Below are 11,775 nucleotides of genomic sequence, written 5' to 3'. Positions count from 1 at the left end.
TCAAAGGTGGCGGCTTTGTAATAATGTGTTTTAGCCGTCATATTGGTAATTTATTGTAATATTGTTTCAGGTTTTCCGTTGATTCAAATTCATAAGCATGAGCGAAGCAGGTGGTAGCAGAGGATCTTAACCTCCTGACAGAGTGCTGCTAACTACAAACTCCTTCAACAAAGACAAAATGTGTCAAATGACAAACTAATCCGAAAGAAAAGCTAACATTAACTGCGGCTGGACAGAAGAGAGTTTGAGATGCTGCAGAAATACGGCACGAAGTTCACAAAAGATTGAATCTGATGGGTTAAGAGGATCAAATATTTTATAATTGTAACATGTCCTACAAGTTGTATACAATGGAAAGAAGTAAGGACGTTCTGTCGCCACTGGAGTCAAGCTATTGTGGCTGATGAGGGGTAAAACCCCGAAACCGGTCCTAGGATGCTTGTTTCCAGTCCAGGGAGGACCTGGCCTGGCAGTTCGGGCTGGACTGTTCCCATGAGGCAGAGGGTCAAGACTGATTTGCATATGGAGGGCCCAAACTAGAATGGCATGGTGAGCAAAAAAATTATGGATTTAGGCCCAGATCTCTGTACTGGGGTGAATGTATGACATTGTTCTGCATTCTGTCAATCAATAGTTCTTTTTGCAATTGTCACCCAGAGTGGGACGGGTATGCTCAGACGCGGGTCCCGTGCTCTCCATGCCACTGGCATCAAGCTATCCTGGCTGAAGAGGGGTGAAACCCCGAAACCGGTCCTAGGATGCTTGTTTCCAGTCCAGGGAGGGCCTGGCTTGGCAGTTCGGGCTGGACAGTTCCCATGGGGCACAGGGTCAAGTCTGATTTGCATATGCCTGGGTTCAAACTGGAATGGCATGGTGAGCAAAAAAACGATGGATTTAGGCCCAGATCTCTGTACTGGGGTGAATGTTTGACATTGTTGTGCATTCTGTCCATCAACTGTCCTTTTTGCCTTCTTCCAACAAACGCATTATTTGATGGAGATGCTGCAACTAAACCAGTGAAGCACAAATTCGTACATGAGAAAAAACAAATGTTAAAAAAAAAACCATATCACCGCGTCTCAACGTCTCTCCTCAGCGACATACTCGGGCTACAGGAATCAGATGGCACCCAGGCTCCCCTGACCAGTCACGGCGCTGAAATGCAGCATTGTGATTGGTCTGAGCGCCCTGGTTCGGCGCTCAGATGGGGTCTAGGCATGTTCTCCACCCAGGCTGTAATGCAGCCTGCGTGGAGAACATGCAAAGTGCGCAAAACTGGCCAGCCCGCGAGAGAAGGCCAAACATTTATGCGCACTTAGAGTGGGCAGACCACTCCTCCCCTCTCCTGCTCGGAGCGCAGATCAGCCCGCCGCAAAGAAGAAGGAACAAATACTATCATAATAAAATTGAGTTATTATTATTTTTTTTCGATAGTGACACGGCTTACAAGCAGTGGGGCGACGCTCCTCCGCCCTAGCTGAGGCGCCGCCGCTGCGGATGTTGTTATTGTGCTGCTTAGATTTGTTGAAATGTTTATAAGTAACGGGCTGTCAGGATGATGGAGATGTTGTGGAACAGGTGAGAAAAGACTCAATCCCGCTTCATATTCTGAACAAGGAACTTGACCCAGAGACGCCCAGTGTTCTCATCAAGGCACACATTCTTACGGGTGATGACACTATGAGCAACATTTTAACATAACTTGGGGGCATATCACCAACAACCGCCGATAATTATCGCTAAGCGCACTTAGCGCTAGGATAATTATCGCCGGCTATCGCTGGTTTCTAACGCTCAGATAGCGCGCTATCAGCGACGCTTATCTCAAAAGCGATAGAAATACCAGCGATAGCTACATATTGTGCGTTTATTGCTGGAAATCCAGCGATAATCGCACGATGATTGGCGAAACGTTGGTGATAGGGCAGGACAGACTTAACCATTATATCCACCTTCCATTGGATATCATGGCTAAGTCAGATTAAAAGCAGTCGTAAGAAAAGTAGCGATAACCGCGGTTAGCGCTACTTTTCTTATCGCTCTGCAGGTTAGCGTGAAGCTAGATAATAGGAGAAATGTCGCTTAGCGACATTTCTTCCTTTATTTGGGGGAAGAACGCCCACTTTGCATCTCATTAGAGATGCTCAGCTGGGCGTTCAGGGAAATGGCGAAAATGCATGGAAACACGCAGTAACGTGTCCATGCTGATTGGGCGTTAAGATTATCGCCGTTTTAGTGGCAAAAAGTGCCACTAAAGCGGCGATAATGCCCTTGCTGATATGCCCCTTGGAGATTTAACTTCCGAACCTGTGAAGTTTATAAAAGGATTTGCTGAGACAGAAAAAATGTGACTTTAAAGACAGAAAAATACCTTGTGCATGAGTGGAAAACGAGAAAACTGACTGTCACACATTCAAAGATCTTCGATGCAGTGAGTTCAAGAGATCAGTCCCGCTCAGGGACCTTCCGCCGACGTCATATTCTGTGCGTGGACACATTAAAAGAGCGTTCCACTTGATCAGAAGATGAGCAAATGTTTTGGATGGGGCATAAGTAGAGAAAGATCTGTGTGAATTTGGTTCAGAAGATATGGATGGGGCGCTAAAACCTACGAACATCAATCCCTCAGTACATGTACTTACAAAACCTGTGCTACAAAAAGATGTCCCTGTCGATATGCACCTCTGAAATGTTCAGCTCTCTGCAAATGTACCACTGGCAATTGCCGAAACAAACAAATAAAGTGAACTATGAAACTGTGGCTAAAACAGGAGTGATAAACATTTTTTCCATATTCAGATCATAAACATTGTTTGGTGTATACATAAAAGGTTTAAAAACCATTATTATTTGTTTCATTTCGATATATGTCTCTCCTTCCTCTATTATAGCCACCTTTTTGGAAAATGGAGGAAGGGTTGTTCTGAGGAGTTATTTACTGTCTCTATAAATCTACTGGAGCCCCAAAACCTATGTTTTGACACCAAAATGAAGTATAAAGGCCTCATGGTTCCTGAAATATTGCATCGTCACTGCAACACTTGTCGTCCAGAAAAATTTGGCCCGGATCAGCAATGTCTACCCAAGCTCAATTATTTTCTAATGATCCAAAAACACAAATTAAAAATGAAAATCTCTGGGCAACTATTTTGTCACGGAGGTAGAACAGGGGGCCAGGATTATTTTTGAACAGCCTGGGTGTATAGTCACTGGTGAGGGCTGGGACGAGGAAACCTTGACTCGGAGAAATAAAGGTTAGCGGTGAGTAACTGAGTTACCTTTCTAGGGGTGTGTGACACAGACCCGTTCACACAACCCATGGCAAGTCCACAGCCAATAGGAGTCCGCCTGCAGTGCGAGCCTCTGAACCGATGGAAATGTCACCCCTGGACCACCGAAAGCAGAGTGATGGGGCCCCCTGGCAGACTGCACAGACACCTGCCAGTCACAAAACACGAGATGAAATGAAGACACGAGAACGTAGTTTATTACATCTGGGCTTTATTGAATGAATGTTTATAAACAGCACACGCTGGGCTACAGTGCAGTGTACAAGGGGCCCATGAATGGCAGCCATCTTGGATATACACAGAGAACTGATTAATTAACACATACCACAATACCCAGAGAACTGCTTCATTAGCACATAATACAATGCACAGAGAACTGCTTAATTAACACATAATACAATGCACAAAAAACTGCTTAATTAAACACATAATACAATACTATGAGAACTGCTTAATTAAACATATACTACAGATGCAGCAGCATTACACACATGTAAACGGTGATGTCAGAAAAGGTTTACAGACCCACGAGCCACGTCCTATCCTGTTAGCTCCTGTGATCTTATCTGTGCCATGTGGGCGCTGTGCTGTTTATCAGCTCCACAGCTGCTGTTACTAATGGACGGCTGTGATCAGGGCACAGTGCTGTCTTGCTACGAATGGACGGCACTGCTCAAGGCGGTGTAGTACGTATCAACTTTACAACGTCAGAGGACTGGTAAGGGCGCAGTGCTGTTCACCACGTTTCATGTTTGTGAGACTGTGCCGCGTTACAACAGCTTCTCCCTGGCCCAGAAGGGCAGGACTGGCCAACCTGACCTCTGGCACCAGGATATGACGCGAACAAGCCTTCTACCACCTTAAATTACCCTCTTCGAACTCATTTAGCTACATTAAAATCTCTCTAGAAAGTTAAAATGACCTAAAACACATCATAATAAAAAGACCAGTTTGAATAAATAATACAAACCTACAATCCTTTCCTCCCCCACCACCCCCACCTTTGCAGTTTGTATTTTGGGGTGTCTGTTACATTTCTGGGGCGTGGGAATTTTTAACAGGGGGACTATTGCTGGGTCTGTTCAGATATATCTTCTGGATTACATTTCTCTTTCGCTTATTTTTTGGGCGAGGGGTAGGATACGCTGATGCGTGTAGACTTGCACAGTTTCATGGGAAGGGTCACAAATGTATTTATTTAAAAAGAAGATTCACTGCCCGTAAAATGGCTCTGGGCAGTGCCCCGACTTTTTATCAGCATGCTGGTTCCAAGCAGGGCAGAGCCAGCATTTCTTCCCTCCAAGGTCGATAAAACAGGTGTTAGTGGAAAGCATGGAGTCCAAGGAGCTCTTTTGAGGGTGAAGTCCATCTTAGCTGGTCTGCTGAAGTTGGGCGTTGTACATGGGCTTCACCGCTGCCCAGGTGCCGCATTTGGTGCTGGCCCACTCTAGGAGCTCCGACGCCTTGTAGAGGAAGACCACCAGCATGGCCAGCACGTCCCCTTCAGCAAAGTGCGAGTCTTTGGGGTCCTCCTTGAAGAAGCGCTTGTAGAGGGCACTCAGTGAGTAGGAACCCCTGGCTGGTGGGCAAGCGAAGCCGTCCAGGTCTTGCAAAGCCTTCATGGTGTCCAGACAGTAGACTTGGCCAACCAAGTCTTGGCCCTGGTGCTCCAGCTCGGCCTTGAGCAGTGGGAAGTCAAAGTTGTTGCCGTTGTGGGCCACTAGGCAGACGGGCTGGGCCTGGCGCTGCAGGAAATCCTGGATCAGGGCCACCGTGCGGGCATCGAAGGTCTGCTTCTCGCTGTTGCTCAGGTTGCTGTTGTTGAGCCCCGTGATCTCTGCGGCTTTGGGGGTCACGGTCTTCCCGGGATCCATGAAGAGGCAGAGCTTGTCCAGGATGCGGGGCAGCTGTGGCACACCAGTGGCTGGATCCTGTGAAGGGTTCTCCACCGAGCAGCGATGGACGGCCACCAGGCAGATCTCAGTCACCTTGGGGTGGTCCTGGGGAAGGCCCGTGGTCTCCAGGTCGAAGAAGACGAAGGTTTTTATTGAGGCAGACATGGCGGCGCTCAGATAATGAAGATGGTGCCTGGAAAAAAAACAAAGAGGTGTGTTAATGGAGGAACTTAAAAACATAAAGGAATGAGACAGTAGCAAAAAATATCAAGTAAGATAAACAAAGGAGGAATGATTTGACAAGAACATAATAACATCTGTCCAAGAAAGCCGCGTGTGCTGTTCTTACGCAACCGCGGAAGGGAGCTCCAGGGCGGAGCCAGGCCGAGCATGGCTTGAAAAAGGATGCAAGTGTTTCCAGACCTGCAGGTCTAGTGCCTTGAATAATCTACTTGACCTAATTATAATGCTCTTGACCCATAAACTAGTTTCAAATGATGTGATACTAGTAAAAAAAATGTCATTCACTGAGCCGCCATTTCCTTCCTTCTCACATGTGACAGCTCCTTCAAATAGGTTTGATCGGCCCGTCTGCTGCACGAAAAATGAGTATGTTTGATTCAGTAGACTAAACTTTTGCTCCAAATATAATACGAATCTAGCCGCATACAGGATTCCCACGACCCCCGACCTGCCCCTTCGTTCATTGACAGCGCTGCCATCAGGGCAGGAATGTTTCTCAAATCATGTTTAAAAACTATCACTTTAAATAAAAACATAACTAAAGTATGAAGTGGCAGCACCCTGCCATTTGCAATCAGCACATTTTCCAGTGGAATGGCCACAACATGTGCAAGTGACATGCGGTTTAACTGATAACACTCTACAGTGCACACGCAATCATATTTGGGAATCAGGATTCTGCAAATATTTGTCATTTGCACATCACCCAATAAAGTGCTCTGGTTTGTTTTGCTCCTATTTAAATCTTTGTTGCATCACACTTCTGAATTACAAAAAAAATTCCTTTTGTAATTTCTGACATATTTCGAAATATTTGTAGTATTTATTTACAAGGTATTTGAATGCTGTGTGTTAGAAAGAAAACCTGACATCCTACAGCTATCTCAATTATTCTCAGACAGCTCACTTTACAAGAACCTCTAACTGCAGTGAGAGAAGGAAAAGTAAACACCGCCTGCCAGGAGGAGATAAGCGGCCATTAGTAAAGAGATAAACCTACATTTGACCTTTGTTCTTGAACAGACAACAAATGTGACCAGATAAAAGCAAGATTTAAAGGCGTCTTTAACAGGAAACCTGTTCCTTTCCAGGTCAAGCTCCCTCACCTCAGCCGGGTACAATCTGGCGTGCCACAGCGAGGGGGTGAGTAGATTCTCGTAGGCCTGTCGAGGGCAGTGAAACTGGGGCGCACAGGCAAGGCGCCAGAGGCACTCTGCACCCCGACAAAGCTCTCTGAGAGAGGCTCTGGGGGTGAGGTCTACCTGAGCACCCCTTTCTTCGAAGAGAGAACTTACGCACCATCCGCCCGGACCATGGAGATACAGGGGACCCGAGAGCGTCCTGCAGGCCCTTACGGGCGATCATGACCTGACTGAACCCTACACGACCTGGAGGGACATATAGCATCTCACCGACCCCCTCCAGGTCCACAGAGATACTCACGACCTCACAGCCCCCTCTGGGACATGAAGGTACATATTGCATCCCAACAATCCCCAGGTCTATAGAGACACTCACGACCTCACTGCCCTCTCCACGACCTGAGGGTACAAATAGCATCTCACCGACCCCCTCCAGGTCCACAGAGAGTATGCACCACTCAGTCTACAGGTAAATAGCAGAGATCCCAGACTGCACTGAGTGCCGGCACTTCTGAGATCTCACAGGCACTCTGCTATACTGAGTGCCGGCACTTTTGACATCACACAGGTACTCTGCTATACTGAGTACCGGCACTTCTGAGATCTCACAGGCACTCTGCTATACTGAGTGCCGGCACTTTTGACATCACACAGGTACTCTGCTATACTGAGTACCGGCACTTCTGACATCACACAGGTACTCTGCTATACTGAGTACCGGCACTTCTGACATCACACAGGTACTCTGCTATACTGAGTGCCGGCACTTCTGAGATCTCACAGGCACTCTGCTATACTGAGTACCGGCACTTCTGAGATCACATAGACACTCTGCTATACTGAGTGCCGGCACTTCTGAGATCTCACAGGTACTCTACTATACTGAGTGCCGGCACTTCTGAGATCACACAGGTACTCTGCTATACTGAGTGCCGGCACTTCTGAGATCTCACAGGTACTCTGCTATACTGAGTGCCGGCACTTCTGAGATCACATAGACACTCTGCTATACTGAGTGCCGACACTTCTGAGATCTCACAGGTACTCTACTATACTGAGTGCCGGCACTTCTGAGATCACACAGGTACTCTGCTATACTGAGTGCCGGCACTTCTGAGATCTCACAGGTACTCTGCTATACTGAGTGCCGGCACTTCTGAGATCTCACAGGCACTCTGCTATACTGAGTTCCGACACTTCTGAGATCTCACAGGCACTCTGCTATACTGAGTGCCGGCACTTCTGAGATCTCACAGGCACTCTGCTATACTGAGTGCCGGCACTTCTGAGATCTCACAGGTACTCTGTTATACTGAGTACCGGCACTTCTGACATCACACAGATACTTTATACACCGGGTACCGGCACTTCTGCATTCCATTTCTAGTACTGTAAAGTGCTGCGATTCTGCACTTCGGAGCCAGCATCCAAGCAGGAGACATCGATTCGTCCCGAATCTGATAAATAGCACATCATGTACAGTTCAGACTGGGCGCCGCATATGCAGTTTATTCTCCACCAGAATTACAGTGACAACTTCCGGGTACGCAAAGGAGCTCCCGTGCAGTAAATCCCCCCCCCCCCCCCACACACACCTTGGCCCCAGCCTGCTGTTGGATCTGTGTACGGAGACGCACTTACCGGCTGAGACTGGCACTGGGGCTGGAGGGCACGGAGAGGGCTGGCAGAGAGAGCAGATCTCCAGGAGCACTGACGGGGGCATGTTCGGGCAGACACTGTCTTGTAGTGTCCGCGAGCCGCGCCCCCTCCTGGACGTCACTCCCTCAAGGAGGCACCCCCCTTTGGCAGTGCTACGCCGCCTCGCTGAAGCCCCTCCCACTGGAGGCACCGCCCCTTGTCACTGCCACACTGCTTGCGAATGCCACCAACCGCTACATGCCTGTTGCACCCCTTCCTGCTGAAACCCCTGCCCCTAAAGACCCCCTGGGCCCTCTAGCGCCCCCCTCCCCCTCCATTATCCCTGCCACCCTCCGTGACACTCTGCGCAGCCAGGCCAGGCTGGCACAGGGAAGGTAGCAGAGGGTGAGAGTGTGGCACCGAATCCCCCCCCCCCCCCAGATGTGCCCAGCCTTTTTGAGGGGCGCATCCGAGCTCTGCTGCTGGACCCACTGCCAGGCGAAGCGGCGAAGCCCCCACCCCCCATCCCCTTATAGGACGAGCGGTGTACACCCCCCCCCCCCCCCCCCACACCTCATGCCCTCGAACTGCGGAGTCCCTGCCCCTCACATCATGCCCACAAGGCTTTAGATGCGATGCATGAGTAACACGCGTGTGTTTACGAGGCTGCTGTGATAAAGTTTAGCTGGTGGGGGGGTGGGGGTGTCTCAGTTCCAGCTGTGCGGTGTGCTGGTCACTGAACCTGTCCCTCCTGCTTATTGCTACGAAATTTTCCTATTAAACCGGTTGAGTTTGTTTTTCATTTTTAACTGGTAGAATTGTCTTTTATTAATATGTCCCCGTCTGTTTTCTACCCCTTGCTGTGGCTCATGGACTAGTTTGTAGGAAATGTTTTCGGCTCGGGCGCCACCCAGCGGCCGGTGTGTTTACACTCCTATGTGCACAGTTTACTAGTGACCCTTGCTGGGCGTCTGGCCATCAACTGCCGCTGTCTGGGAGGGGGGCTCAGAGTGGGGGAGGGGGAGCCTCAGAGTGGGGGGGGGGGGTGTAGACTGCCATACTCTGACTAGGGTGACCAGACGTCCCGGATTTCCCCGGACAGTCCCAGTTTTGAGAGGACTGTCACAACGTCCCGACGCTTCCCTAAGTTTCAAGAAATGTCCCGGTTTTAGGACAAAGACAAAGTCATCCTGCAAAGCAGAAACGAAACTTTTACTCTCATTTCAAGGGAGGCCGCTAAAGAGATTTCATTTGTCAACTTTACTTTCAAAGACGTATGGGGGGAGCCAGAGGCGCAACTAGAGCCACATTTCGGGGGGGGGGGGGGGGGGGGGGGGGGCTAGCAAAAATTTCGGGGGGGCTGAATCTTTAAACAGTAGGCAGAGTGGCGCTGATTTCGGGGGGGGGGGCTGAATCTAGGCAGAGTGGAGCTGCAGGGGCTCTTAGAAGGAGTGAAACAACAGCGAGGCCTCATCAACATGCAAATGGTCTTTTTAAAGACCTGTGAAGTGCTCGGGCGCGGCTTTGTGTCTGCCCGGGAAGTAGAAGGAAGACAGAGTAGGAGGGGGGCTATGGGGGGTCTCAGGATGGAGGTCCTGCCACAGCTTTTCTATAATGGAGACTTGTAAATGCGTGTGAGTATGAATATATATGTGTGTGTGTATATATATATATATGTGTGTGTGTGTATATATATTACCTACTGGCGATAGCCAGTAGGTAGTTATAGTTAGGACCACGTTTCCATAGGAAAACCTCAACATTCTATTTTGAATAACTTTGGCGCCGGTCGACGAATCCTCGCGAATTTCTCAAAATAGGTGGGGCGCTACGCTCCGCTCCTACCCTGAAAGTCTCGGGGGGATTCGTCAAGCGGGGGCTGAGATAAAAGGGGGGTCCCAAAACGCGTTTTTCCCATGCATTTTTCCATAGGACCTTTAGAACGAGCTACAGCCCGAATGGCTGAACAGAATTACTCAAAATTTGGCAGAGAGGTAGTCCCTAGGTCAAGGAAGTGCCTTTTGTAGGTTTGGTGTAAATCTGTTCAGTAGATTCTGAGAAAATAGCCTTTAAATCAATATATATATCTGAGCCAGCTTACGGTACGCTTACCGTACGCTTACGGTAAGCGTACGGTGGCGTGCGCGAGCGCGATTCTGATTGGCTCTTAGATCTTAGTAAACATTCGAATCGGCCGAAACCAGGAAGCGGCGGCCGCCATTTTGTCTCTCGCACTGAGAGAGATTTTTAAAATCGGAAGCCCAAAAACATGTAAAGGGGCTGTTTTGACAACTCCCTCCCACATAGTCATGTTGAGGGAGTCCCCAAACATCCCCCAAGTGCAAAAACGGTTTTATTTTTTTTTCGGCAATTTCGCGGGGTACGCTTACCGTACGCTTACGGTAAGCGTACGGTAAAAAAATAAAAATAAAAAAAACACTATCCACACTTACCCCACCCCCTGTGCTTTTGGTGGCCGAAGGCCACCAAATGTGCTGGGCTTATTACAATGGAAAAAAACACTATCCACACTTACCCCACCCCCTGTGCTTTTGGTGGCCGTAGGCCACCAAATGTACAGGGCTTATTATAAGGGAAAAAAACTTAGCATTTAAAAAACCGTACTAATTCACTGAAAAAACCATAGGTTTCACACACGTTATAGTTAGGAATTAGCATTTAAAAAACCTTGCAAATTCACTGAAAAAACCATAGGTTTCACACATGTTATAGTTAGTGGAAATTTTACTGATAAAAAACCAATGAAATTGCCCCGTTATAGTTAGCGCAGGCAACTATAACTCACGCGACCGCAATCCTCTGCTGATGACATATGTGTCTTTATGAAAAAAAAATATTTGTAATATATGTATAGCTAAAAATGTATGGAAGAAGACATGGGCAAATAAGTGTCTAAATACAGTATTAGCATCAGCAGAGGATTGTGGTCGCGTGAGTTATAGTTGCCTGCGCTAACTATAACGGGGCAATTTCATTGGTTTTTTATCAGTAAAATTTCCACTAACTATAACATGTGTGAAACCTATGGTTTTTTCAGTGAATATATATATATGTGTGTGTGTATATATATATATGTGCGTGTGTATATATATATATATATGTGTGTGTGTGTATATATTACCTACTGGCGGTCGCCAGTAGGTAGTTATAGTTAGGACCCTGTTTCCATAGGAAATCCGCAATATTCTATTTGGAATAACTTTGGCGCCGGTCGCGGAATCGTCGCGAAATTTTCAAAATAGGTGGGGCGCTACGCTCCGCTCCAACCCTGAAAGTCTCGGGGGGATTCGTCAAGCAGGGGCCGAGAAAAAAGGGGGGTCCCAAAACGCGTTTTCCCCATGCATTTTTCCATAGGACCTTTAGACACAGCTACAGCCCGAACGGCTGAACAGAATTACTTGAAATTTGGCAGAGAGGTAGCCATAAGGTCAAGGAAGTGCCTTTTGCAGGTCTGGTGTAAATCTGTTCAGTATTTCCTGAGAAAATAGCATTTAAAAGCATATATATATGTGGGCGGAGCCTAACCACACATCTCATCCTGAGATC

At 48.0% G+C, this 11,775-nt stretch overlaps 1 protein-coding gene across 1 annotated transcript; it reads right to left on the bottom strand.

Annotated features, from left to right (window-relative positions):
• Positions 1-3,465: 3,465 nt before the first annotated feature.
• Positions 3,466-8,340, bottom strand: LOC146797151 (three prime repair exonuclease 2-like). Its single transcript, XM_085629826.1, has 2 exons — positions 8,212-8,340; positions 3,466-5,378 (listed from the first exon to the last, which is right to left on the bottom strand). The coding sequence occupies exon 2, from the start codon at positions 5,348-5,350 to the stop codon at positions 4,661-4,663; it is 690 nt and encodes a 229-aa protein (XP_085485952.1). The 5' UTR covers positions 5,351-5,378; positions 8,212-8,340; the 3' UTR covers positions 3,466-4,660.
• Between the last annotated feature and the right edge of the window lie 3,435 nt (positions 8,341-11,775).

Source organism: Triturus cristatus, chromosome 10, assembly GCF_964204655.1.
Source record: "Triturus cristatus chromosome 10, aTriCri1.1, whole genome shotgun sequence".
Taxonomy (NCBI): domain Eukaryota; kingdom Metazoa; phylum Chordata; class Amphibia; order Caudata; family Salamandridae; genus Triturus; species Triturus cristatus.
Note: the sequence above shows the minus strand (reverse complement) of the source record. Positions and strands in the feature narration are given on the sequence as shown.

Coding starts and splice junctions, on each gene's coding strand:
- LOC146797151 (XM_085629826.1), bottom strand. CDS start 5,350: ATGTCTGCCTCAATAAAAACCTTCGTCTTCTTCGACCTGGAGACCACG.